Source organism: Tinamus guttatus, unplaced genomic scaffold (assembly GCF_059628265.1).
Source record: "Tinamus guttatus ecotype Peru unplaced genomic scaffold, ASM5962826v1 Tinamus_guttatus_pri_ptg000002l, whole genome shotgun sequence".
Classification (NCBI taxonomy): domain Eukaryota; kingdom Metazoa; phylum Chordata; class Aves; order Tinamiformes; family Tinamidae; genus Tinamus; species Tinamus guttatus.
The window spans coordinates 83,386-110,598 of record NW_028288536.1 but is presented as its reverse complement, the minus strand read 5'-3'; the positions used below and the strand labels follow the sequence as shown (position 1 = coordinate 110,598).

The following is a 27,213-nucleotide window of genomic DNA, read 5'->3' as shown; positions in this document are numbered from 1 at the left end:
GACTGGTAATATTGCTGGAATATTATTACTGTTTTATCTGCTGGAAAAGGCAGGCTTTCACCAAAGAGGAAAAGAGCTGCAGTGACCTCTGTTGATGGAATTAAGCAAATGTAGTTAGAATCAAAAAATCCTTTTAAATCCTCTTTTGAAATTAGGATTAAATTAGACCAAAGGCAAAAATGGCTTTCAGGTTGCATATGATAAAAGAATACTTTCCAAAATACACTGAAATCAATGTCCTCATCATGGTGGCTGTTTTATGAAAACTATTTTTTGAAGATTTGTTCTTCTCCCATGCGGGATTAAAACTAAAATAATCTCTTTACAAATGATATAAAGATACATAGGCATAACAGACTAGCAGAGATGTGGGTTTTTTTAGGTGATATCCTGCATTCCAGTTGTTTATATCACCAAAGAAAAACATCTCCCTCCTACGTATTGCGTGATCTGAATTTAGCGAGTAGTGCATCGCACCAGGCTGACACGCTGTTCTCTTGGACATATGAGGCAAAGAGGGTTTTCAGTTGGTGGGCTGCCTATTTTAGAGAGGAGTGTCTAGGAATTGTCATGGCTTTATGACCAAGAACTTGGAACACTTATTTATGTGCCAGTTCTGACCCAGGAAAATCATTAAACACGCAAATACCCGCCAAAAATCTGGACCTTAATGCTCAACTTCAAGGCTAGGAGCAGTGTCAGTAAACAAAAATATTTAAGCATTGATCATGTGCAGTTAAAGTTACTGAAATCAATAAGAAACCTTCCATTAAGACCTAACTATTTTGTTGGAAATGAGGGAATTATGTCCTAATTTTCTTCAGACTTAACTCTTTGCTTAGGATTAATCAGTGTTAAGCAGAGACATTAATGAGGATGAGGGCTTTGTATTGTCAAAGCTATTTTATGCTTCGATGCTGTCCTGTAAATTACTGGTACCCATGGTGCATGGCTCTTCTAGGAGCCACGGAAGCACAGACTAATGCACTTTTCTCTTATATTCAGTATTACAGAAGGTTGGACCATGACCACAAGGCTGCGTGTGTTCCCAGATCAAGCATTTTAGCTTGTTAACAACTACAGCAGACCCAAAGTGTTTTTATTTTGAGTATACCTTTCAGAACCAGTGTTGACCTTCTGATTCTAAACCACATCAGAAGAACAGATTACTCATAAATGAGACACATTACTCATAAATTAACACATGGTATGGACTATAGCACACTCACTAAGGCCTTGCTCAGAAAAATTAGTGGAAGTTTAAGGAGGGAAGGAAAGCCAAATTCATCCTGATTTGTCAGGAATAGGAAAGACTAAGCGAGCTGGGCCTGTTTAGCCTGGAGAAGACTGAGAGGGGATCTGATCAATATGTACAAACACCTGGGGGGAGAATGTAAAAAGAATCGGCCAAACTCTTCTCAGTGGTGGCCAGTGACAGGACAAGGGGTAATGGGTACAAGTTGAAACACAGGAGGTTCCGTCTCCACATGAGGAAGAACTTCTTTCCTGTGAGGGTGACTGAGCCCTGGAACAGGCTGCCCAGAGAGTTTGTGGAGTCTCCTTCTCTGGAGATCTTCCAACCCCGCCTGGATGCCACCCTGTGCCACGTGCTCTGGGTGCCCCTGCTGGAGCAGGGGAATTGGATTAGATGGTCTCTGGAGGTCCCTTCCAACCTTAAGCATTCTGTGATTCTGTGACATTATTGACTGCTTGTTAGATATGTGCCTGCTACGTAGTCTAAGAAAATAAAGATACAGAAGAAAAACAAGGTTTCTAAATCAATCTTACTTTAGGTATGTGATACTATAAATATTACCACATTTTGTACTAAGGTCAGAAGAAAACCAAATTCTCTAGTTTCTTATCTGAGGACTTTATGCTACTAGGCATCAAGGAAGTATTGCTGTATCTTCCACATAAAATTAATCATCCTGACAAACATCTGCATGGACTCCTGGGAAAATTCTATCTGTTTTTTTCCCTCTATACAGGCATGTGCCTGACTGTTTTTTTCTTGATTGTCAGTCTGGAAAACACATCGGTATACGTAGCATCCTATGAAGACTTCTACATTTCAAATGTCTCTAGCTACCCAATCTTCCAAAGATATCCCAAGAAGAGGCTCTATTTGCAGAATTTATACATTAAATTCATTCTATATTAGAATGGCATATAGAATCATTCTACATAAAGAACAAGTGTGTTCTACCAAGCTAAACTTGTGGTAGGGCTTTTTTTTTTCTTTTCTTTTTTTTTTAGGTTACCTAACATTATTCTAAACTCCACATTTGCCAAATTTCATATTGCTGCAACTTTTGCACTGACATCCGAATTCACCTATGTTCTGATAGCAATGTTGAAATCGAGCCCCAGTGCCACCTTTATTACTCTACCACCTCAGGCATGGTTTAGCAAGCAGATTATGACTCAGAAGGAATCAAAATACCTTATTGTCATTCTTCGATTGTTCATTCTTATCACTAATTATTCAAGCTTTAGATTTTAGGTTTTTTTCCAGTTTACTCTTGCACTACAATTATGAACAAGTTCCTGAGTAGTTATTTATACAACAGTCTTTAGAGGTCAGCTCTTTTGGCTTATCTTAGGGGAAAGAAAGGAAAAAGTCAGCAGTCATCTTTTTTTACATCTGGAAAAGTATCTTTTTTCATGCAATTATAACTCAAACTGTTTGACAGGAATTTGCTCAAAGTTAAAGAATATCTTTGGATCGAGATTAAAAATGGAAAATTACATCTTCAAAGATGTACTTTTCTTTAAATTACTAGTATGTGAAAACTGTTTTGGAACTTTAATTGCTGCTACAGACTTACTACAAAATAAACTTCGCAATAAACCCTGGCTGATCCTTATCTACAACCAAAAATCTCCACACTGGCAAGAATAATATAGGGTGAAATCCTGTTTGGATTTGGAACTTTTTGCCACTGAGTTCAACAAGGCAGGAGTTCCTCTTTCAAACATCTCTAAACTTCTCCTCCTCTGTGTATATAGGGATTATTTGGATCTTGCAATAATTGCTAGCTGGGTCAATTGCTTGATTTTTTACAGTGGGCAGGCTTACATACTTTCTGGTTTTGGCATCACACAGAAGAATGTGGGCATGATTTCTCAGAGTAAACTGGACAGTTCAAACCCAGAGTTTGACTGACCTCCTGAGTTAGAAGTCAACATCTTTGCTTAATGCCAGCTCTGAACTGTGACAATTATGCCCATTTCCAAAAGTTGCATCTGAACCTGCCACTCTTTTGACCATTCTGGTTATGGCAGTTTGCATCTCTTTGCTCAGTCCCATTTTAGCATGTCTAAGGTGGGCACACCTGCGGGAGGGTGTATACCAGGAGACAACTTTTTGTCAAAAGCTCCCAGACTAGGAACCACAACAAAATTGTTAGGTAAAATCCCCTCTAATGCGTGCCCCCTATCTCTTGTTACATGAGAGGTCACTTAGAGAAGAGATGGGAAATGTGCACAGTTGCAAGGTTGCTCCTTGCAACCAAAACTCAAATTCCTTCTTGAGTTAATCATGGGTTAATCAGGAAAAGAGGCATGAGAGAGATAGACAGTGAAGGAGAGGGGACCTCATTCAGCTGTGCCTGTTATTTTAACCGCAGCAGAAAAAATAAAGGGTTGGAGTCTGCCACATCTGACTTCAAACGTGAATGCAGCCTGTTAATCCTTGGGTCCTTTCATACGTAAGAGTTAGGATCTACAGAGTGACTGAAGGAGTCTATGCTGCGATGCAATAGTCAAACCCCTTGAAGGGCCTGCTGATAGTCAGCAGCCCTGCGTGGGGCCCTAAGTGACAAGCTGGGGCACAGATGCCTAAACTTAGGACTGATGAACCATGATGAAAATAAAATTATGACTGCCTTTTCTTAGTGAGTTGGAAGGCTTTGTTTAAATTTTGGTGTTTCCATGGAAAACCACATTTTTCGTGATGCTAGGTCTCAACTAACAAGCAGTTGTTAAAAGCTTGACACTTTTATTAGCACTGTTTCTGGATACTTGCATTTGCTTTAAAAACGCAAGTTCCACACCCAGCATCTGTATCAGTGTCTGTATGATCATTGTCATTTTGCTGCTGTTTTCTAAGCTATCCACAAATAGAGAAGTGAATTTGTTTATCCCTGTGTATGTAGAGATGATAATCTCTTTTGCCTTACCATTAGAAGCTTTCTTCATTCTGGTTTTTCAGCAATGCATTCAAGATTCTTTCCTCCTCCTATAGATGGAGTGTCACCCTGGAGAAGTCCAGAAAATGCTGATAATTGTGATGATAATTAGCAAGAACATAATTACCCCACCTTCCTTTTCCGTGATGTAATGTTCCAAGAAAGTCTATTGCACAAGAAAACAATCAGAAGCAGGTTCAAATACAAGGAAATGGATATAATCTTCTAAATAAAGTAATGTTATCCTGACACGGCTTCCGTGAGTACACTGGCTTGTTGTAGACATCACAAGACACTTTCCCATTTCTCCTCCCTTTCCTGAGATTTCCATAACAGCAGAAAAGATTTCACCACACACTTACCAATCAATACTTCTCTTTATATTATCATATATAGAAGAATATTCTCAAAGCTATTTATAAAACAATACCTCCAGAGAACATTTATTCATGTCAATGTCTTATATAATCCTGTTTTAGATGACAAAGTACTTGTTCTTCTTTGAATGTCCATGATCATGAAGGTAGAATAGGAAAGACTATGATACTGGATTTTAGAGTTTATTTTCAGATCACTTCCTAGGTTTTTTTTTTTTTTTTTTTTTTTTTTCCTAGCATGGGCCAGGGTCTATGCTCCAGCCTATGTGGGCTGTGGGCTTTTTTATTTATTTTTTATTTTTTTTAAACAGCCAGTTCTCTGATAAAGTATGCTTAGATTTTGATCCTTGTATGTAAGATCAAACACTTTATAACTTGTAAATGTTTTGTATTAAGTCACAAACTTTTATATATGTATATATACACGCATATATATACACAGTTGAATGGTTCAAAAATACAGGAGCAATTTTCAATTGAGATATCTGTGTTCATGAAAAAAGAGAAGAATCCTTTAAAATGTAGGAGGGCTAATAGAGGTAATTACATAAAAGTTATAGTAAATATAAATAAAATTATACACACAGACACACATATATATGTTAGCATATATCTTCATATGTATATGTGTATATGAAATGACAAAGAGACTGGCTAGTAGATCATGCAGAAGCAGTGAACTTGTTTTCTACCTAACTATAATTACTATGCCTGCGCAACTGAACACAGAGTATAGGTAGATGCAGAGGTTATGAGAGTCAAACTGCTACTGATGACCTCAAGAAGGATTCCATGGAGGTCACAGTAAATGACTGCTCTGTGAAAAGTTTCATCAGATCTTTCCAGTGGTGTAAGTTACATCTGTCTCGTGTCTAAAAGTTAGTCACTGAAGTCAACTAGAGTCATTCTACTGAGACAAATAAATTTGCCGTCTTCTTCATGCTAATATTCTGTGCATATATCATGCTGTGATTCTGTGATTCTGTGAAAACACCTTGTTTATGGATCCTGACTGGCACCAAGCTGACCCCAGACAAGATGGAGCCGATCCTTTTCATGTACAATTTCAAAACTTCATTCCTCTGATTCTCTTTAGTATCAGGCCCCATATAGCTTCAAGGTCATGCTGGACGTATGTGTGCAGAATTATAGACAAGGACCTAGAAGTTTATAACCAAGGGCAGTCTACTCACTGAGGCAGCCGAGCAGATGGCATAGATCAGGCTCCTTTCTCCTCAATCAGGACTTCTCACCTTATCTTGTGACCCAAATTGTAGGAGTCATTGTATGTTTGCAGCTGTATCTCACCAAATCCTTCTGAGGAGCTGCTGTGTGGAATTCCTCCACTCTTATGTCTTTAGCAGCAATTGTGAACACTTAAATGTGTCTGTGCACTTAAGTTTGAACTGATGAATTATGTGTTTTTTCCTGAAATTCAGAAAGAGTTAGCTAGATAAAAAAATTATTTGCTATTCACTTACATTTTTGACTATGTGTTTATAGAACCTTAAACAAAAGTTATCTTCTAACTCTCATAGTTTTACTGTCTATGTTCTCCCCATCACACTTTATATAGCATAGTACAGGGTGGAATTTTCTAGGATATTTCTTCTTCTTCTTTATGCTCGTGTTTGAATGCCTCTACCTTTCCATGTTTATCCCTCTGGTTAAGTGTCCTCTTTTGCTTCCTTTGTGTCATGAACACAAAGCCAGAACTCAGATACAAAGAAGTCAATTTGCATTCATTTATTTCCTGATGCTCACTTTTCCAAGGAAAGTATTACGTGAAGAGGTAAAGAAAGTTTACTTTTACACATGACCTTGGAACAATACTAAACTGGACTAACCTCTCTTGAAAACAAGATGTGGGTAACATTCTGGGTGAAACCTAAAGTCAAACTCCCACCAAGCCATGTGGAAAACCTGTGTTCACACCTTCTGCCTGCTGCTCATTCAACCAATCAGCTGAGATCAACATTTAAAGATTCTGCAAGGGATTATTAACCCTCTGCAAAGAAAACACAACGACATCAGAGTTATAAGTAATGGCTAATTAACTCCAGCAAATACTGGATAGAGAGAAATAAGAAGTAAAGGAAAAAATGCCAAAGAGAAACAAGACACAGGCAAACTTAAGCCACCAAAAAGAAGTAAAAATTCATCAATGCTTCAAATGTGTTCTGTACCCTAAGGGGAAGTTATACATGGTATACACAAAATATACACAAAACGTTTCCTCACGAACGTCTGCATACACTGCACTAGTACACAAGCAGTTAGTTCTTCGGCTAAGGATGGCAGCAATTCACCAGGTGCCCTATAGTTCAACTCAGCCACATCTGCAAAGCACCTACTTGGGCTGCTTCTGCTTCAGCTGGACAGGCAGCCTTTTCCTTGGCTTCCATGGGATATGTGCAGCATCATCCAAGACAGGAAATCATCTTCGAGGGCTGCAGAGGAGACAAGTTAGTGTTTTGTGTGATTCCTATAGGATGGTTCTTCCCCTTGGCTCTAGGATAAGGAGCTGCTGCTCAGCTGTGTCTGTATTTGTAGATCGCAGCTGCTCCCCAGGATAAAAAAAAGACAGGCAAGAGGCAATCAGAAACCAGGGGAAAGGTGAGAAAGGGACTATAGGATAAGCTCCCTGTACTTTTCACATATGCATAACAATTCCATCTACGATTTATAAAATGAACTGCAACATTTACTGCAGGATGATGCTTTATACGGCACTTCAACAGATGTTTCTAAACGCCTTTGATGGTCTGAGTCCTCCTATAAAAGCTCTTATCAAGGGCCTACATCTAACTGGCAGTGCTGGTGCAGGGCAGCTCATCACAGTGAAAGTAGAATCAGATTTTAAGCTGTGCTTGTGAATTGAACACAAGAGCACAGAAGAAAGCTCCTAGGCCAGAGTAACTTGTCATTAAAGGAGAGAGAAGCTGGGAATTAGGCATTTGTCTCAAAATAGCACACATCTTGGAAACATTTTTGCTTTCTTTAGAACTACTTGAAAAGCAATGTAACTTTTTTAATGACTTTTTTTTTGGTGGAAAAAAACCCAATAGCTTAGCATTTTTGAAAGGATCATATGTTCTACAAACTTCTGCCATCAATCTACTGATAAAGGAGAAGTGGGAAATATAGCTCATCAGAGAGTCTACTGGAACTCTAGGGCTAGATGACCCTACGCCTTGTCCTTTATAGCGTTTAGACCCTTATCATTAAAATTTGCCAGAGTTGTAATTGTTGGTTATAACACTAAAGCATGCTACTCAGTTACCAAGTCCAACACATGAATTCATAGGCAAACATTTAAACGTACATTTATAAACATCTAAAACATACATTTATAAATGTTTAAAAGCAGGGAAATTTCTTATTGTCTCTTAAGATACCACTGTAAGGCTGAAAGAAGAGACATTGTCTTAGCCGTTAAACTGTTTTTTGGAAAAAAAATAAGAAGTTAAACATTTAAATAAGTATTTCTGCATTCTTGGCAGTGACAGGTACTAAAGTTGGGAACGGTGGCTATTTTTGACGCCCAGTGTGAGGACATGGCCTCAAAAATCAGTCAATGCCTAAGCGCCCTGGTGCAGAATGAGCTAAAGAAGGAATTTACAGTTTAAACATTAAACATGTTGCTTAGCTAATAAACAATGAGATTGTTTTAAACCTTAAGGGAAGGAAACCGGTCTGTCATCCCTAGTTCTGGGTTTCTGGCCAATGTGCCCAACAAAGTCATTTTACAGTGATATGGTAACCCCCTGAGACATAAGTAAAGAAAGAAAGCAAAAACAGCACAAGAACCTCCAAGTCACCTCCTCGTGATTTTCTGTGTTGCTTTGAATTGAATAAGCAAAGTTATAATTCAAGGAATGGCAAAAATTAACTCAATGGGTTATTAGCCTTTCTGGGATGTAATTGTTCACCTGGAGCCTGAGACATTGCATAGTCCTCCTGCAATAGCTCATGGTGAGTCCCTTTCTCCTTCTGGGTAATACTTAATTCCAATGCCCTGCAGCATTGCAAAAACCTCTCTGCTATTTGACGCGTATGGCATAAAATGGGCTGACAGAATTTCCTGGCTGAACCTGTTAGAGCTGCTTGCTCACGCTGACCTGTGTCTGTGTACACATAGCATGGCTAGGGAAGGCCCTAGGAGAAGTCGTTGAGAAAGTGTGCATGTAGGTGCAATTACTCCATTACTCTGCTAACCAGATGGGCTGCTCCCTTGGGAAGGTGGCTGCCCATAAGCCACAGAGAGAGTCTATTTTTATTTTTTTTCCTTCCTTGGTGCCCCACACTTGTAATCGTGTAGTCTCCTACCACTGCCACTCCTTGAGCTCTGCCAAACTAGGCAGCCGACAGTATCTGTGTCCTCATCCTCAGCCCTTTCTGATTTAAAACCAAAGCTTGTGTGGACACAACGGTTAGCACAGTAAGAGCCATAAAATGGTTCACTAAAGTTCAGATCTGCACAACTAAATTGCTGTCATTAAAGTGAATGTATGAGGGAGATATAAAACCTCTAGTAGATGTGGTTTATGGTGAATGTTGCTAGGCAGCCTTGGAAAAGCCTATGGAAAAAGACATCTTCAATGGTCTATTGACTTCATATAATAAATCGTTTGATAGCCGAGGTATTCTTTCACTAATTAATGGATTTAGAGACAAGGTACACGATCAAGGTGACTACGTAGTCCTAATAAAGAGCATGCTACCCCTAACTGAAGAAATATTTTGAGAAATATTTGCTAAAATAATGTGCAAAGTGAGTGCCCCACTTCCCTCCTTCAAATTATAAACACCTATCAATCAAACATGCTTATAGCTTCTAATTCTCAAATCCTCAGTGCGGGAGATATTTTTAAACGAGTGAATAGCACATATCACCTCTTTGCTGTCTATTCTCTCATAACATTTTGAACATACTGGCTGTAAGTGTCATGGGCACACATCCCCTGTATTCCCATGCGATTCTAGACTAAACTTCTAGAGGAAGAAAACCTTTGTGTCCCTTTTAATGGATGGGTAGGAAGAAGAATGACATTTATAGGTTTCTTTTGAACCAGGAACAGAGATTTTGCAATGCTGCTATTCGGACTATGTCAGAGAAAATTCAAGCAGGAAGCAACTTAAAAGCTCCACTGCATTATATCTCCATTAAAACAAAATGCCAGCATTAGAATGACATTTTTTCCATTTGCTGAAAATGTCTATCAAAGCAAAACATCAGTGAAAATTACAGACAAATATCTATTAATATACCCATGAAAAAATATTTCTTCAATCATTTTTTTAAATCATATAACTAGTGAGCAGCTATGACATTATTCCTAGAGGATTCATTTATTGAAACATTCACTATGGCATTTTCCAGAAAAGTTTCCTTGGTATCAAGGAAAGGTCAGAAATTTAAAAATGCAAATATGATTACAGATCACATGCTTTTTAGAGAGTCTCTAAAATGGGGTTGAATTTATGATACAGTGAAAATTCTCATTTGTTTAAATCGGTATATATATATTGTTTTAATTGTGAAATTTGAGTTATCATCTCCATGATAATAAGAATAGATCTTTTCCTAGTATATAGATAAAGCTGTATGAATATTAACTGATGACATAGAAGCCTGCAACGCCAAGCCTTGCCTACAATGAAAAGGTTACCATCCTTGGCAGTGTTCAAGAAACATGTAGAAGAGGCATGTAGGGACACGGTTTAGCAGGCATGGTGGGGATGGGTTTATGGTTGGGCATGATGATCTTGGACGGTCTTTTCCAACTATAAGGATTCTCTGATTCTCTGGTTTTATGTCTACTATAGGGAAGATTAAACTGTCATAACTTTTGATGAGTCATGACACCCATATTAACGACCTGCCAAGATGTCCAGTGTGATTAGGGACAGCTCTTTCCCAAACAGAAATTTGTAGGTGTCCTGAACAATTCCTTGCTCTGGTAGCAATTAGAAGCAGCAATCAATAAATAGATTAAAACATAGACTGAATTATGTGAGTTACCATCCTAATGTACAAAGTGACATGCCCTTTGTGACACGATGTGCCATTAGCGCTGGGTCTTGTAGACCATGCCAAGCTGAGGGCGGGCACCAGAGGGATGACACAAGTGGCGTGGTACAGAGTGGGTGCTGTGACATTGCCAGGAATCCCACTGGAAAGTCCTCTCTGGATTGTTTGCAGCCCAGTGAGGGCTGTGTTCCTGCCACATGATTTGGGCGAAGCAGAGCTGATGGGAATATTATGCTCCCCTCTACTCCCTCCACTAAATCTCCTCCAGTCTTGCAAGGCCTTACACCAGTGGTCAATCCCTTTGACTCTTTGGGGATCTGGAGAGGCAGAGACTCAACTGCACGAGACTGGTAGCAACCATGAGCTGCAAATGATGTATGAGACCCTGCAATAGTTTCCACATCTCATATTGTGGTGGCCCACACCACTTCTAGTTCCAAAGAGCACTGAAGTCAAATATGGTCCAATCTCCTCCTGGGTCATATTGTGCAAAAAGGGAAATCCCATTCAAAAGCTGGATGTTTTAATTTTCAAAATCTATCTATATAACAGATTTTTTTAAAAAATCTATTTTGGTTTAACAATAAACATGATGAATTTAGTAATTTTTTCTTTATTGCTGCTCACTCCAGTTTTCTTCAGTCTCCCATTCATTTTGTCTCTGTGTCAATGTATTTATTTGCTATTTCCAATTCCACCACTGCCAGAATTAATGTCAGGATAAATGATGTCATTTCTTCATCTTATTTTTCTTTCCATTTACCAAATTCTCTTTTTCGTATTTTTTTTTTAAATCTGTTACCCAAATCGACAGAAATATCAGGGCTGGAAGGATTCCTGTTCTATGTGCCCTACAGTTTTGTTTTGTTTTGTTTTGTTTTTGGGGGTGGGGGGTGGGGGACAAATGATTGCAAATGCACCTGAACATTGCAAGGTATTGATGATGCCTGGAGGAATGGACCATATTTCTGTGTTAGGGGCTAGGAGATACTTTTGCCTATAAACACATGACCTGGGTATCAAAGTGTCTGTCTGGCTTTACTGATACACAGAAACTGCATTATCCGAGAAGAAAAACTAGCAGTAGCAGAGCAAAAAAAAGATCATTTTTTTTTTTTCCCATGAGAAGCGTCCTTCCTTCTTTTAAACACGTTAGAACTTTTCTCTCCAAAAGCTTCTTTTCACACCACGGACAAACCAAAACACCGGGCCAGCTGTTCAAGATTTCTAAATGTTGACCTAGTGGCTAGCAAACCTGCTGGGAAATCAGACTGGGTGCAGTTCCTGTTCTATAGCATATTACTTTTGTGACAGTTGCATAGACTTCCCCACCATAGAAGGGGATTATTAGGTCACGGGACACTATACAAATAATTATACTTCCAATAGCTTTGGTAAGCTTGATCTTACCATTGATTTTTCATTGATATCCATTGGGGATAATGCTTGTGCCACTGTAATATCCTGAAGCTCCAGAGCAGATGGCTAGAGAGGATCTCTATCATTCCTAGGATGTTCATGTATAGAAACGTTCCTAACAATATTCTTCAGAAAGGGTTTCTTCACCTGAAGGAAAGGTCATAAAATTGAACATTAAAGTTTCATTACAAACCATATGATTATCGATGGAGTTAAATTTATGATTTAGAGTTTGGCTTGTGTGTAAGAGAGAAGGCTGCATCCTTCACTGAAAGGCTGGATTTTTCTTCTAGTGTTCTGACAGATATTTTCAGGAATCAAGGATTCTTCTTGCATCTTTTTATTTTATTTTATTTTCATTTAAGAAGAATTTTCTCAGAGTTGACCAGGTTCAACTGTTGCTGAATACTGTTGAGAAATTCAAACTTTCTCTGAATTTATTTGTAAATGAAATACAGGAAAATCTTTTATTGGTATTAAATTTTAAAATTTAAACCATGAAAATCTTAGACTTAAAACACTGTTTTCAGGTTGTGGTGTTAATGGCAGCTACAAATATTCAGCTAATTGACTCCCTCCAAAACAGCAGGCATTTGTTTGTTAGTCTCTATCATTTATAGAGAAAAAAAACAAATCAAAACAAAAAGGAGAGCTCTTGCCACTGGCTTTCCTTTCACTTTAAGCAACATATTGTCATGCATTATACGGTTTGCTATACAGGTGTGCAGAATGGCATGCTATAAAGATTTTATTGGTTTGAACTTTGAAACACTGTATTACTCTTCAGTGGTGAAGTCGGGAGAAAATCACGGCTGTGAGCCTGCAAGAGTTGATGCTCAGCACTCTGACTAAATTCTGGCATCACTGAAACGAGTGACAAATTCCCATTGCCAAATAGAATTTTTCCAAACATGTTTGATACAGGCAACATATCTCTATGTGTGTGTGTTTGTATATGAATATGTGTTCATTTATTTACACATATGCATTTTTTTTCAGTGTGCTTTATAAGTCTCTAAGTAAACAATTTAACTCTTAATTAACAGGAAGAGGACATTGCCTGTTTTATTTGACAGAGGTAATACCCATATACCAAGAATACGTATCACACGCAAGCACGCGTATGTTTGTATTGATGCAGAGTGTCGTCTTTAAGTTCTCTAAGTTAAGAGAATCTATACAGCAGGAGCAGAATCTTCTCTTTCCTATATTTGATAGAGGCAGTGTGTGTATATATATGCATATACTTGTAAGCGTGCACATTCTCTACGTATAGAGCGCAGTAACTCTGTAAATTCTATAAACGCACACATGCATACAGGTGTGTGAACAAGCCTAGATACGATCGCCTGTAAAGCCATCCGGGGCGCTGCACGAACCTCCTCGGGCTGTTTTTACACCCGGCGGAGCCCGCGGCTCCGCGGCTCTTCGCGCAGCGCAGCCCTCCGCGCACGGGCGCGCAGCGCGGCCCGGCTGCGGCCCCCGGAGCCCCGCGCTCGCGGCGCGCGGGGCGGGCGCGGAGCCCCCGCCGGGGGCGGCCCGCGGGGGGCCGGGGCCGGCGCTCGGGCAAGTCACCGGGCGGGAGGCGGAGCCGGCGGCGGCCGCAGGTGCCCGCGGCGGCGGGATGGGCGCGGGGCCGTAGGGCGAGCGCGGCGGGGGCGCCATGGGCGGCAGCGGCCCCCGGCTGCCGGCCGCGGCTCTGCTGGCGCTGGCGGCGGCGCTCGGCGCGGCCCGGGCGGCCGAGGCGCGGGCCACGGCCGAGAGCCGCCTGCCCGACGCGGCGACGATGGGCGCCGATGTCGGCGGCACGGCGGCGAGCGGCGGCGGCAGCGCGCTCGAGGAGACGCGGCTGCACGTCTTCACGCTGGACTACCCGCACGTGCAGATCCCCTTCGAGATCACCCTCTGGATCCTGCTCGCCTCCCTCGCCAAGATCGGTGAGCGGCCGCCCCGGCGGCGGGACCCCGTGCGGGGAGGGCGGCGGAGGCTCCCCCTGCCCCGCGGGGACCGGGAAAAGGCGCTTTCCCTGCCCGGGAAGGGCAGAGCGAGCGAGGGGACGGGGGGTCGCTTTTGCTGCCCCTAAAGCGAAGCATCCGCGCCGCACTCGAGGTTTCGGCGAGTGCGGGGCGGACTCTTCCCCGCTGTCACTCGAGCACTGTTTTCTTCGTCTTAAAATAACGCCGGGTATCATGACAGCTCCATAACATAGCAGCGGATCGATGGGAAGAAAATATTAATGAGGGAAGAGTAAGCGTCTGCGCTGTGATTTCCCACTAGTCACTTGTGCGCTGTGAAACTAAAAAAAAAAAAAAATGCAGAACTGAATGAGAATAAGAAAGGCCACTTATTCCCTCATGTGGAAAATATTTGTATTGCATAGTTGCATTTTGTTCATTTTGTGTGCAGTGTTTTTAATTGGTTCTCTACATCCCAGACTGAAAGGATGGGTCCTATATAGTGATCTAAAGAAAATCAGATAAAGGCATACCAGCTATAGGTATAAAAATCAGTAAAAATCTCCATATGTGGCGACCATTGGACATTAACTAATAGATAACTTCAAGAAAAAAGCCGTGGGGAGTAAAGAAAAACACTTGGACGAAATATGAAAACTTTGCCTCCCGGTTGTGCCATTTAAATGTGTCACCTTCTGGCTAGGGGTCAGGTAGTTCTGATTCTGCCTTAAACACATGCTTGAAACTCACCTCCAATCACCGCCAGTGCTGAGGTCGAGGGTGATATGCCTTTCCCAAGTAACTGCTTATAGCTTCATTGCCATCTACAGAAATACTGCATGTTGCATCCTGTAAGGATGCAGATAACTTTATGTGTTAAAGATGCATTAAGATTTACCTATTTAGTCTTGAGTATGTATTTAGGCATTTGCAGAATCAGGATGGAGTTCGTATATGAAATACCCACATTGTTATAGCCAGAACATATAAAAGTATTATTAAGAATTAATCTTGGCCAAACTAAAATAATGTGCTAAAATTGCCCTAGGTTCTGAGTTCAGGTATTATAGCAAGACCAATGAAATGGATTTGTTTTATAAGACATTTCAGTGAAGCCATTTAAAACACCCCAACATACAGGCAGTATACTGCTTCTGTGGGACTGCAAGCATTCTAACCATCACAATGATTTCCTAGGGCATAGGCATCTACAAAGTGAGAAAGACAACTTGGCTACCTTCATTTTCCAAGCTAACTGTAGTAGAACAAATAAGCAAACTTATTTGAATATGGAGAATAGGTGAATAAGGAGAAATGTGTTTTATTTTTAGACCCTTTCAGTTATACCAAGCAAGAATGGGTGTTGTTAATGCAGGGCATTATCTCGCTTGTTTTAAGTGTGCACTAAGCACTAAGGGCCAGATCCAAGAGAGGCCCTAGGTGCGGCAGTGCTGAGCTTCACCACACCTCACTGCAGGGGCCCTGACTCCAAGACTGCAATTAGGAACGCCCAGTTCTTACTCCTGGAGCTCCTTTGGTGCTTCCTTATCCCGCGCCTGCGTCAGGCACACCTTCCCAGGACAGGCTCTCATTGCTCCCAGGGCACATTCCCACAGTGTTAATTTTTTTGCTCGTTTGTGCCCTCTCTTATATTAAAGATGGCCCAGATAGATAGTTCCCTAACCACCGAGATGTAGAAATATTGGTTCTGCCGCATCCTTCTCCTATGCAATCAACAGGATGGAGGGGGCTTCGCAGTCTGTCTCATGATGCGTAGGCTTGGGATAGGCCTGGGATTCTCTGACGTGTTTCCTCACAGTTTCGTGCTGGGCAGTGTAGGCAGCTTGTCCATGTCATGCCAAGGCGGCATGAAATCCATGAGGAGACTCTTGCACTACCCAGCAAACTTAGGTGCTTAGTCTGGCATTGCAAATTCCTTTCTGGGGCTAGGTGCTGGACATGTACACATTCATGTACACTGCAGACCTGCATGAATTTAGCCCTCAATCCTTTTCAACTGCAAGGATTTCAAAGGCATGGTCAAATTTATTAATACTTCTTGCAGTGTATGAAGAATCCTAAAGACAAATATATTACAAGAATTTTTTATAACTTGATTGGAAGATTTTTTGACAAATACATTTCATTTAATATGAAACATATAGTTTCATGTGAAATGAAACAAATATAGTTTCATTGAAGCAGAAATGTTCCAAAGATATACTAATTTTGCCAGAGTATTTATCTGATATTTTTCTCAGAACTTGGCTGTGATAGGGTCACAGTAGGCCCAGCTTAGAGAGAGCAAGAAAGAGAGTGTGAGACAGAAAACATGCAGCTAGTTGTCAAGGAAAACTTAAACATTTTGACAAGGCAGATCTTCATGAAGACATTAAAAGACAGTGCTTTTTATTCCCACACAGAACAAAAAACATTTTGAAACCTCAAAAGATGCCTTGAAAAGAATTATTGCTTTCTGACTATCTCTAGTTATTTATTATCTGGTGTGGTGATGCTATAAGATCTGTTATCAATACACTGATGGACTCTACCAGCATACAGGTGGGATTCAGTGTACTTAAAATATGCCATGGTGTCTAGACAGTGAGACAGTGAGAGTTTTGCTTAATCCTTATGCTACTAAATTTACAAAATATTGCCTAACTCATCCATGTTCCCATGGCTCCTACCTTTAATCACAAATGCATGATTAGAAATGCTTCTTCTGGAAACATGAGCCAACATCCTTCCTACAGTTCCCTCCTGAAAAAAAAAAAACTTGAATTGTTCAGCACCATATCTCTGAAAATACCCTTGGAAAACTCACTTATAATCAAAGTGTATCTGACAGTGACATTAGGAGCGATACTATTGAATTTTACCTCAGAAGTAGGAGAGCAGGACTCTAGGGACTTCTAAATTGAGAATTATTGCATTTGCACTTTAGGCAAGTGCCCTCATGCCCAAAGGCTATCTTCCATGCTGGCTGAAACTGGATCACTGTGTAGTCAGAGGCCAAGAACCAGCGGTCAGAGGATCTGAAAGCAGCTGTGGTCCCGGGTCAGATTCAGCAGCGGTCAGAGCACTCACGTGGTGCGGGGAATCCACTCCCATGCATCCGTGTTCCCAGCCCAGGTCTGCTTTCCCTCCAGCCTTGCAGGGCTCCTGGCCACAGGTCTGTGGATCCAACAGAGAGGGACCATGGCTCTCATTCTACAGGGCATCACTTAATGTGCACTGGCTTCTACTAGTTTCTTAAAGAGGGAGCCACAGCTCACCCCTTAATATTACCTGTGAATGCCTTTTATGAAGGCAGGCAGGTTTTTTTTAGGAGTTTTGGTGCAGATTGCATGGATAAAAAACACACACCTTCGCAGAAGCCTTGCCATTACCTTTACAGGTAAGGTAAAGCCCCAAAGACTCTGAGAGGGTACGAAACTTTCCAAATAGTGTTTTTTAAAGAAGTAAAGGAAACAATTGATTTTTTATTTTATTTTCATTATCAGCGTTTCATTGTTTAGAACTGTTTGGGGTGCTTCTCTTTCCGTGAAAACAGAAGTTTTCTCTACCCAGAGAGGTCATGGACTCTCCTTCTCTGGCGATCTTCAAAATCCACCTGGATGCAACCCTGTGTCATGTGCTCTGGGTGTCCCTGTTTGAGCAGGGGGTTGGACTACATGATCTTTAGATGCCCCTTCCAACCTCAAACATTCTGTGATTCTGTGATTCTGCGAAAAACTGCGTTAATAAAAATCCCCTCTTCTTCAATTTTATTGAGAAAATGATTTAATATACTATGGAAAGGCTTCTAAAAACTTTTAGCAAAGCCTGCTTATCTACTCAGGAGAAACTTCAGTCAGTGTGGGAAATTTTGGCCTCCTGCCACAGCAAAAACGAATACAAGTCATAAAATATTTATGTGAAAGTGGATGAAAGATGAAGAGTCAAGTCTCCAAATGTAAAATCTCCCGTCTTCAGGATTGCTACCTCTTCTATACAGCCAAGCGAATATTGGTGATTCCTGTTTGGAAGGATGATGGAAATTTGGCAGTCCTTCTAAGAAGTCACAAAGGCTGTGTTTATAAGTATTAAAAAGACAGTCTGTATTCATCCATAAAGGAAAAATACAGCTCAAGCTACTTACTTTAAAAACTGTAATAGTTATAGAATCTGTATGTGAAAAGCTCTCCCCTCCATCCGTCCTAATAATTTTTTTCCTAATTATAAGATGAGTCTTTATCTCTCCTGGAAAAAAACTACGATGAAAGGAGAATTAACAAAATAGATGTTACAAGATACAAAAGACCAAAGTTGGGAAATATGGTATGAAATACCCTGTATGCACTTATTTAACTGTTTCGACTACGGCTATGATTTTTACTGAAATAGTTTTACTGAAATAGATGTCCGTTATTGCCACACCCAGTGTTTCTGTGTGGCTCTCATTTAAAATAATTAAAATGCTTTTTAGTTAGTCAGGAATTGTAGGATCTTGTGGGTGTGGACAGTTTTCTATATAATTATGTGGGCTAAATATAGATAAGGAGGAGCCTGGAAAAGATTGTCATCTCCAGGACCTGAAATGTGACCTTGGTGCACAAGGTTGACCATTCCTTTAGACTGCTCAGAGTAACTTTCTTTAGATTTTTTTCCCTCTAATTACAAAAGTCATGCTCATTTTAGCAATTAAAAATCAACCTCTAAAATTAATTGGAATGTTCAAATCAAATCTGCACAGTTTACAGATTTTTTTTAGATTGTGCTCTGTTCTACAATTAAGCCATTCAGAATCTTTTTTATTGTGTCAATACTTTGTACAGTTCTTTAGTAGACATTACTGATGCTACCATAATTCATATAATACAGAGCAAAGGACATAATAAGACACAAGTTTCCATCACTTAATAGAAAATATGCAGCTTTGGAGGCTCCACTGAAGTTAAAAAAAATGATGGGTTTGTAGGAAGGTCACAGAGGAAGTGGGTCAGTGGGTGCTGGTCACATTCCTGTACCTTTGAGAAAAGACACCTAAAAACAAAATTATTGTACTTTTAAAATTCCATTGTGAAGCTGTGAATGAAGGCAGGAGTAGTTAATATGTTTTTTTCCCCCTATATAGATGTAATCTGCACAAGAAAAGTCTTTGGGGAATATCTTTCTGGAGGACTCCATGTTGCAGAAATAAAAAGCTTTTGCAAACAGAGCCTTTGCAACCAATTGCTCCAGCTAGCCTAGCTATTAGCAGGAAAGGACTGTTCACTCAATTAGCTGAACTAACGACCCTAACTGGTAAATTTATCTTGACTTATTGTTCATTTCAGTCTTTGCAACGAAAATGCCCTTGCCCTTTGATTACTGTTTGTTCACCATAGAGAGTAATATAGCAGAATCCAGCATAGTCTTTTGGATTCTGTACAAATAACTATTTCACTTTCTTGTATTTGAATTTCCTTTGAAGGCTTCCATCTCTATCACAAGTTGCCCTCCATAGTACCTGAAAGCTGTCTTCTTATTCTGGTTGGATTGCTTCTTGGTGGGATTATTTTTGGAGCACAGGAGAAGTCCCCACCTGTAATGAACAGTGATGTTTTTTTCTTATATCTTTTACCACCAATTGTACTCGACGCTGGATATTTTATGCCAACTCGCCTTTTCTTTGAGAACTTTGGTACCATATTCTGGTATGCTGTGGTAGGCACGCTCTGGAATGCCATTGGCATTGGGATTTCACTTTTTGGAATTTGCCAGATCAGTGCGTTTGGCTTGACTGATATCACATTGCTGCAGAATTTGCTTTTTGGCAGCCTCATTTCAGCTGTGGATCCTGTGGCTGTGTTAGCTGTTTTTGAAAATATTCATGTCAATGAGCAGCTTTACATCCTGGTGTTTGGAGAATCTTTGCTGAATGACGCTATAACTGTGGTAAGTTACTCGATAAATGATAAAAATTGTTTGCATGCCACTGTGCTATATGTCTTTAATTTTTAGAGTTTGCTAAAAGAAGGAAGTTAGTGAGTGCTAATGTGCTTATGCAATCCTCTAAACTTTAGACTAGAAACTACAGTCATTCAGGCTACACCAGATTAATGTGTAATGGTAGCATATTACCTCTAGTCATTTTGTTACCTGATCTCTTTAGTTTCGATACCTTTGGGTTCTGTTGCTTCAGTAATTTTAGACTAGAAGTTTTTCTCGCCTTAAGAGATAAAATGGCCAGCGTGGATGGCCATTCTGCACATGGATGTACAGCCCCTGGATGTACATAGGAAGCCTGAGTGAATCTGTGAAATGCTACAAGCCCAATGCCCAGCTGATGCTGACCTTCTGCATGTTCCTGTCCATTTGGAATTGCATGGAGAGCACCAACATGGAGAGCTCAGGTTACAGTTGAGATAGGACAGCCACCTGGAGGTAGTCTTTTTTAATCATTAACCAGCTAAGCTGGGCTTGTGGTGCTGACCTGAGGACAACAATCTGCAAATTTCATTAACACTCCCAGTGCCCCCTGTTTGTACCTGGTGACACCATGTCTGGAACGTTACTCCCATTTATCCATACCTTACTTGAAGTCCTGGATGTGTTGACTATGTCCTGTCATACTTTCTGTTTTATGAGCCATGTAAATCCAGTTTTTCATATGCCACAAAGATTTGTGAGCTGGGTCCATACCTTTCCTGTCTCTGTCTCTGGATTCTTGCTGGCTGTCCATGCAGAATTGTTCTTAAATTTGCATACTTTCTATGACTTTTCTTGACTAACTTTAATGTGTATATCCCACCCACTTACTCTGAGTTGATCATTTCTTTCTTCTGCTTCTTTGCAAACACTGCTTTTTTTTTCCCACTTAAGCTTCACACTTCATCTGATTCTGTTGTTATTCAGCAAACGGAAACACATCTTCTCTTATAGGCTTGTCGTAAAGACTAGCTTTTCTCATTAGTTTAGTGCTGAAACTGCCTGTCATTCCTATACTGGTATTTAATCCAGTGCTGAAAAACATTTGGTGTAAGGGTGTAAATACTGAGGTGCAATTGGCCTCATGGTTCAGCTATGGCTGTGTCCATCTCTCTTAATGACCACTCATGGAGTGGGGTTTTTTCAGCTAACTTTTTTTCTCAGGTGTGAGGCAGAAGATATTTTGTCTTAATATAAAGCACCTTCTTTGTGGATTTTCCCAAACAATTTTTTTTGTGACCACAGAATCAATCACTTTTTACCTTAGAAGAGCAATTAGTCTAGCAAAATTTCCAAGCAAAACACTGTGTTTTGATAATGTAACTATTTGTGCATGCCCTTGCCTGAGGAAGGATTGCTTCAAACTGCATTTTTTTAGGCATTGTCATGTATCAATAACCATGATACACTTCTTTCCTATAGGCATCATCATTGCCTTCTTGTAAATATAGTCCCTTCTCTCAGAATTTATGGCCAGATGCACTGACCTGGGGGGACATTCTGAAGAGTCTGTTGCACCAATCCTGCGTATATTTGTGAGGGAATAAAAGGAATCTGGAGTATGTTTGATCTTACTTCCAGGCTACCGCATAGAAGTAGTACTTGGCAGAAGATCAAGTGGTTGCCACATGCTAAGGATTGGTTTGCTAATGTCTCCTTGTTATGATTTTGCACACCTGTAATCATGTGATTTTACTTAAAATGCAACCTGAGCAGTCACAAATTCCCTGTGGATTAAAAGACCTTGCCTTCCTGCCTGTTGTGGTGCTGCTGGGCCAGTTTTCTCGGTTATGGCTTCAGTAGGATGTGGGTGCAGCATGGGAAGGGAGCTGAAGTTGGACCGGCAGTCAGCAGAAAGCTGCTCAGTTTCTCACCCTCAAACACTTGGCCACCACATCGTCCAAAACACAGAGGCTATCAGATGTGCAGTGCAGAATGACATGGCTTCAGTAAACATACTTTCTAAATAGTTTAATCCCTTCTTCCTGCTATACTGCTCACTGTACCTTTCCATTCCTAGTGAAAGCTTTTATTAGGAAAGCATTGTCATCTAGAAGTTGCCTTTCAGCAAACTTGCTACCATACTTTCATTTTACAGATAAAGCAACGTTTGCCTTGCCAGGAATTCGGGCTCTGCTGCACTTCTCTTATGAATAATCTGACTTCATCATTGTTGCATCCTTCATGCAGTCATTCAGGATTGAGACACTTCATGATATGTCTGTACATTTGTATGACGTGTTTCACCCACTGATGGAATTTTGGAGGTTGAATGAGGACAAAGTTTGCTAGTCAGACATAATACTTCTAGTTTGGGCTTGATGCTTTACCAAAAGACTACTTCAGTGATAACTAGCACAAAGGTCTTGATTGGCAGGATCAGAGCTGAAGTTGAGTGTTAGTAGCTCAAATTCCATTGCTGGGCTTAAGATCACAGTGAGGGAGCCAATGTCATTATAATAATATTATTCCCATGTTAGAAAACATTACAGCATTTCTCTGTATAATGCCTCTTCTAAAATCATTATTTTTGAGTACTTTAAAGCAATGTCAGAAATAAAAGCTAATAAGTGAAAACAGGTGAAAATAAGCAATTAGTGTCTAAGAAGAGCAGAGACACTTTGACAAAACATTGAAAGAATATTGGTGACTCTATATTCTGTGGTGTAAACTTCAGGGAGTTCAGCTAAAGGACACTGAATAAATGCAGATCTTGAACTTTAAAAAAAAATCTCATACCAAATGCATTACAAAATATGATGAGTGCTTCTGTTAACACACCTAAAAGCTTAAAGAGTTGTTAAACTGTAAAACTTTAAAAACCTTTAGCACAAAAGGGAAATGAACCTGATTATGATCTGATTTACACTAGTGTACATAAAGAACAATAGGAACATGATTAAATCATGTTCATGACATGCTGTAGTCCTTGTTTCTAGTGTGGCAGTCTGGTTTTGAACCCAGGTACAAAGGAGAACATTGTTTTTCTGCTTTCAGATAACTTATGGCATGGCAGCACGCTAAAGGTTTATGGAGCAGTCCGTGCAGAAGTAACAGCTTTATTATAGCTATCTGCAGGGTGAACAGTCCTCTGTGAAGATGAGAGGATGTTATAGAAAGACTGCTGCTTGAACAGGTCAAAACTGTATTTTTCTTTATAAGCAGCTCTCATTGGCCTTATTTCAAAAAAAATCCTATATATTTATACAGTTTCTTTTAAAATATAAATAAGGCTATTTAACTCCACTTAGACAAAGTAATCATCTTCCTTAATACGTTCCAAATGATCCTTCTGCAAGGTCAAATTCTGGAGGTGTCTTGAAGAAACAAAACTGTGGTGTAGTCACAACTGCCAAGAAGTGATTCAGGGAAACTGCTCTGCTTGCTTGACACAAAGAATAGTACTTGTCTGCAGGCTGTGATTCATGGAGCCTTGGGAGTCTGTGAACTGAAGGGTCTTTGTGAAGTGACCAACATGAGCAGAGCTATTGTCAATTGGCTTTATTTTGATATATTTTCCCCATGTAAATTCATGACAGCTTGAAAACCATTGGACCCTACAGTGAAACTTTCCAGTCATTCACAGGACAAGTTAACAAGGGATGACGCAAAGTAAGACGGGATCTGTCTCACCGCAGAAAGGTGAATGGGTTTTCACAGGTGAACACTGAGACTTTCCCGGGTGGACCTGTCATGAATCCATCATTCTTATGAAATAAATAACTCTGGCTCCTGCTCTTTGACCCTACTGGGTTTGATTTGACCTTTTTTTTTTTCATGCTTGCACTATATTTTTTTCTCCTCTTTCTCATTTCTTTCTTTTCACTTAGCCCAAAGGACCCATAATAAACCATATTTTCATATTTATTAATTTTTAGTGAGGACTTCTACCTGTGTAAGACCTCCACATTTTGTACAGGAAGAGCTCTACAACTTTCTTTTTTTTTTTCTGTCATGTAAGAGAGAACTAGACTGCTAACTTGACAAATCTTTTCCACTCACTGTTCAATATGTACATGTTGGCACAATGCAAGTACCGATAAAACATTGCTATCTCATTAACATTTCTGAGGGAGGAACTTGTTTGGTTTACTAAGAATTTCAGAAGGAAAGCAAAAGTTTAACTTCTGTAAGCTTTCCGAGCTGACCAGTGTGGTGTTTATTAAGAACATCACTGCTGGGTTGGTCTGTGAACCTGATTTTCATTTCTGGTGTTTATGAGTTCTGACAGGAAGAGGTGCACATGACCAAGCTTTCATGTGTCCAAGGGGACTCTGTAGCCCTCATGGTATCACATGGCTGGGGCATGTGGGCATCATCCAGCAAAACTTAAATCTCCCTGGTAGATCTGCAGTTGAGAGAGTTCGTTAAGAGTAAACTGATTTCACTGCTGAATGTATTGTCATAACTAGAACATTGGATATTACAGAAATGTGGACTTTGCATAATTTTCTGTAATATGGAAAGGACTGTTCGGCCAAGAAAACTTAAGTCCTTAAAGTTAGTCCTTAAACCATTGGACTCCTAATAGCTAGTATATCAGAGAAAAAAAATGCTCCATGCATGCCTTGTTTCTTGCACTACGTCTTGGGGCAGCCTCTGTGCACTATCCATGTGCCAAATAGATCTACGGTCTGATCACTACTTCACCTCTTGGTGTCTCATAGCTCCAACACATGTCAAAGTAATCTGATTTTTCACTGATTATTACTGAAGAAATTAGAGTTTGTAAATGAATGAGTTTAGATAGAGTTTTGACTAGGAATTTGAATCAGCCAGGTAAGGATTCTGTTCATGACTGTACTTCTGGCCTGCAGAATGATACCTCAGTATTCTGTCCCCACCTGCAAACATGAGAATAATGGTATTTACCCCTTTTTTTGTGAATCTCCCTAATATTTATGGATGACAAATGATATGCCAGAGGTACACATCATATCTCAAAATTGAGTTCAAGGTAGATATAGAAATACAAAGTCCAACATTGAAATGGAGGAACACAATGACACAAAATTAAGAAAAGTTCAGAAACATAACATGCTTTCTTTTTCCCATAGGTCCTGTACAATTTGTTCAAGTCTTTCTGCCAGATGCGCACAATTAAGGTTGTTGACATATTCGCTGGGATTGCTAACTTCTTTATAGTGGGGATCGGTGGAGTATTGATTGGAATCCTTTTGGGATTTGTAGCAGCATTTACCACCCGTTTCACCCATAAAATCCGAGTGATTGAGCCACTTTTTGTCTTCCTGTACAGTTATTTGTCATATATAACAGCTGAAATGTTTCATCTCTCAGGCATCATGGCGTAAGTACCCAAAACTTTGGTAATAATAGTACCCAAATAAGAATGCCAAAGGGAATTGCAGAGAGGACCAGATTTTGCAAACTTTGCCATATGGCGTGGTTCCATCGTGCATGGCAGTGAAGCTGGCTTGAGGATTTCCGGCCTCTCCCCTACTGTTCCCATCCCATTGTCTCCGCTTGCCACCACACCAGCTGTGTCACTAAAACTGTGCATGGCATCACACCATAAACCATATCTTTCAAACGTTCCAAGTTAAAAATAATCCCTTGCATTTTTGGTGGTGTTATTTTTAACCCAGGTCGGTTCTATGACCTGTGTCCTGGTCTGACCCCACAACTAGTCATATAGACATGACTGAGGGGGTGATGAATAATGATGTGGGGGTAGCAGTGGTTGGGAGAGAGTGGGACTGGTAGCTAGGATATTTCATGAGCTGGCTTTGCTACTGGGCCAGTGTATTGTGAAACTACATCTTCCCTTAGACACGTGAGCAGCCACCAAGTACCACGCAAGGAAGGCGATGCAAAACTGCTGCTGGATTACAAGTGCAGTGGGGATGGGATGAATGTAAGATTTGCAGAATCTAGTTCTAGTTCTAGTGTTGCAACCCTTTAGCTTAGCTTCCTGATACATGTGCCTGTGTTTTGTAATGCTTTCTGTAGACACAAATATATATGAAAATATATTATTATTATCACTTCTAACAGATAAAAATATTATGTTTTCTGACTCCTCGACTTCCACAGTCTGTTATTTTAGGATGCTTTTACTGTAACAACCTCAATTTTAGAAAGAGCTTTTATGATACTTGATATACTTAAATGGTTTTCTCAGGTTGCAAGCATTATTTTTAAAGGTAAACCTTCTTTAATATCTTTGTATTGTTCTAGTGGAAAATATGGGTAATTTAGGCATTAGAATCCTAGCTTTTTCTGAAAGCGCAGATGTTACTTCTTAGTTTCTCTAATATTTGATAATACCCTCTCAGTAATATAATATCTTTTACCATGGCCATGTCAATTTAAGGGTTTCTGGAACCAAGAAGCAGTTCAAAAGGGACCATACAGCTGATGATTCACTAGAATAGAAATAGAAATATGCCACAAAAAGGAAGAGTTTAGTACTTTAATATAAGTTAAGAGCTAAAGATTGCATGGCTTGCTTCCTCTGATATGAGCCTAAATAAAGTAACATATGCATCCACTGTGACCGAGTTCATAGATGTGCCATCTCTTTCCCTAGTATCTATTCATAGCATTTGTGTGGTTTCTAGTTTCCTCCTCTTCTTAAGTCAAACGTCCTTGACATCCTATGATCAAGTACTTAAAGGGCTTCTAAACCAAAAACCTGTGGCTAAACTTTATAAGGAAAAATTGTAGTAGTGTGCATGAAAATTGAATTGGACATTCTGCACCTAGGATAAAATGAAAAGGGCACCATGGGCCTGCCAATGTGCAAGTGTTATTACTGCATGATAGAGCCAGGAACCAGCACACTAATGCTATACATGGCACAAATACATTACTTCTTCATTTATGCCAGTGTCCCCTGAGAAGGTGAAAAACAATAGAGAAAATATGAAGTATTTTTTTTGCTCCAAAAAAGATATTTTATGTGTTTTGACTTTAAACATATTTTGTAATAGTTAACAGAGATGGATATGTCACTAACAGGGGGAGGAGAAAGAAGTGTCTACAGAGGTGCAGTGTCCCAGCTGTCATGAGCATAGAGCAGCATCCTTCCTACAAAGCAGTGCTGTTGAAGGCCTTAGACTTTCTATAATTTCCAAGTGCACTGGGAGTAAATCTACCCCACGCTCTTCACATTTGATTAGGTTTTTAACTGCAGAGAATATTCTGCTCTGTGTCACAAAATGCAACATGTACCGACATTGTATGCCATTTCCTGCAGCAAGTTTCATGAACATGATTGTGTTCACTTGGTTCTGGTTTCAAAGGCAGCCCTGCTTGGA

The 27,213-nt window shown here is 40.1% G+C and overlaps 1 protein-coding gene across 1 annotated transcript in view; it reads left to right on the top strand.

The window, feature by feature from the left end:
- The first annotated feature begins 13,789 nt into the window (after window positions 1-13,789).
- The window catches only part of SLC9A2 (solute carrier family 9 member A2), a 32,934-nt gene continuing 19,510 nt past the window's right edge, over window positions 13,790-27,213 (top strand). The window contains exons 1-3 of the mRNA XM_088531694.1: window positions 13,790-13,960; window positions 19,437-19,900; window positions 24,991-25,241. Coding sequence (XP_088387820.1) covers window positions 13,810-13,960; window positions 19,437-19,900; window positions 24,991-25,241 — 866 coding nt within the window. The 5' untranslated portion in view covers window positions 13,790-13,809. The remainder of the gene's footprint in view (window positions 13,961-19,436; window positions 19,901-24,990; window positions 25,242-27,213) is intronic.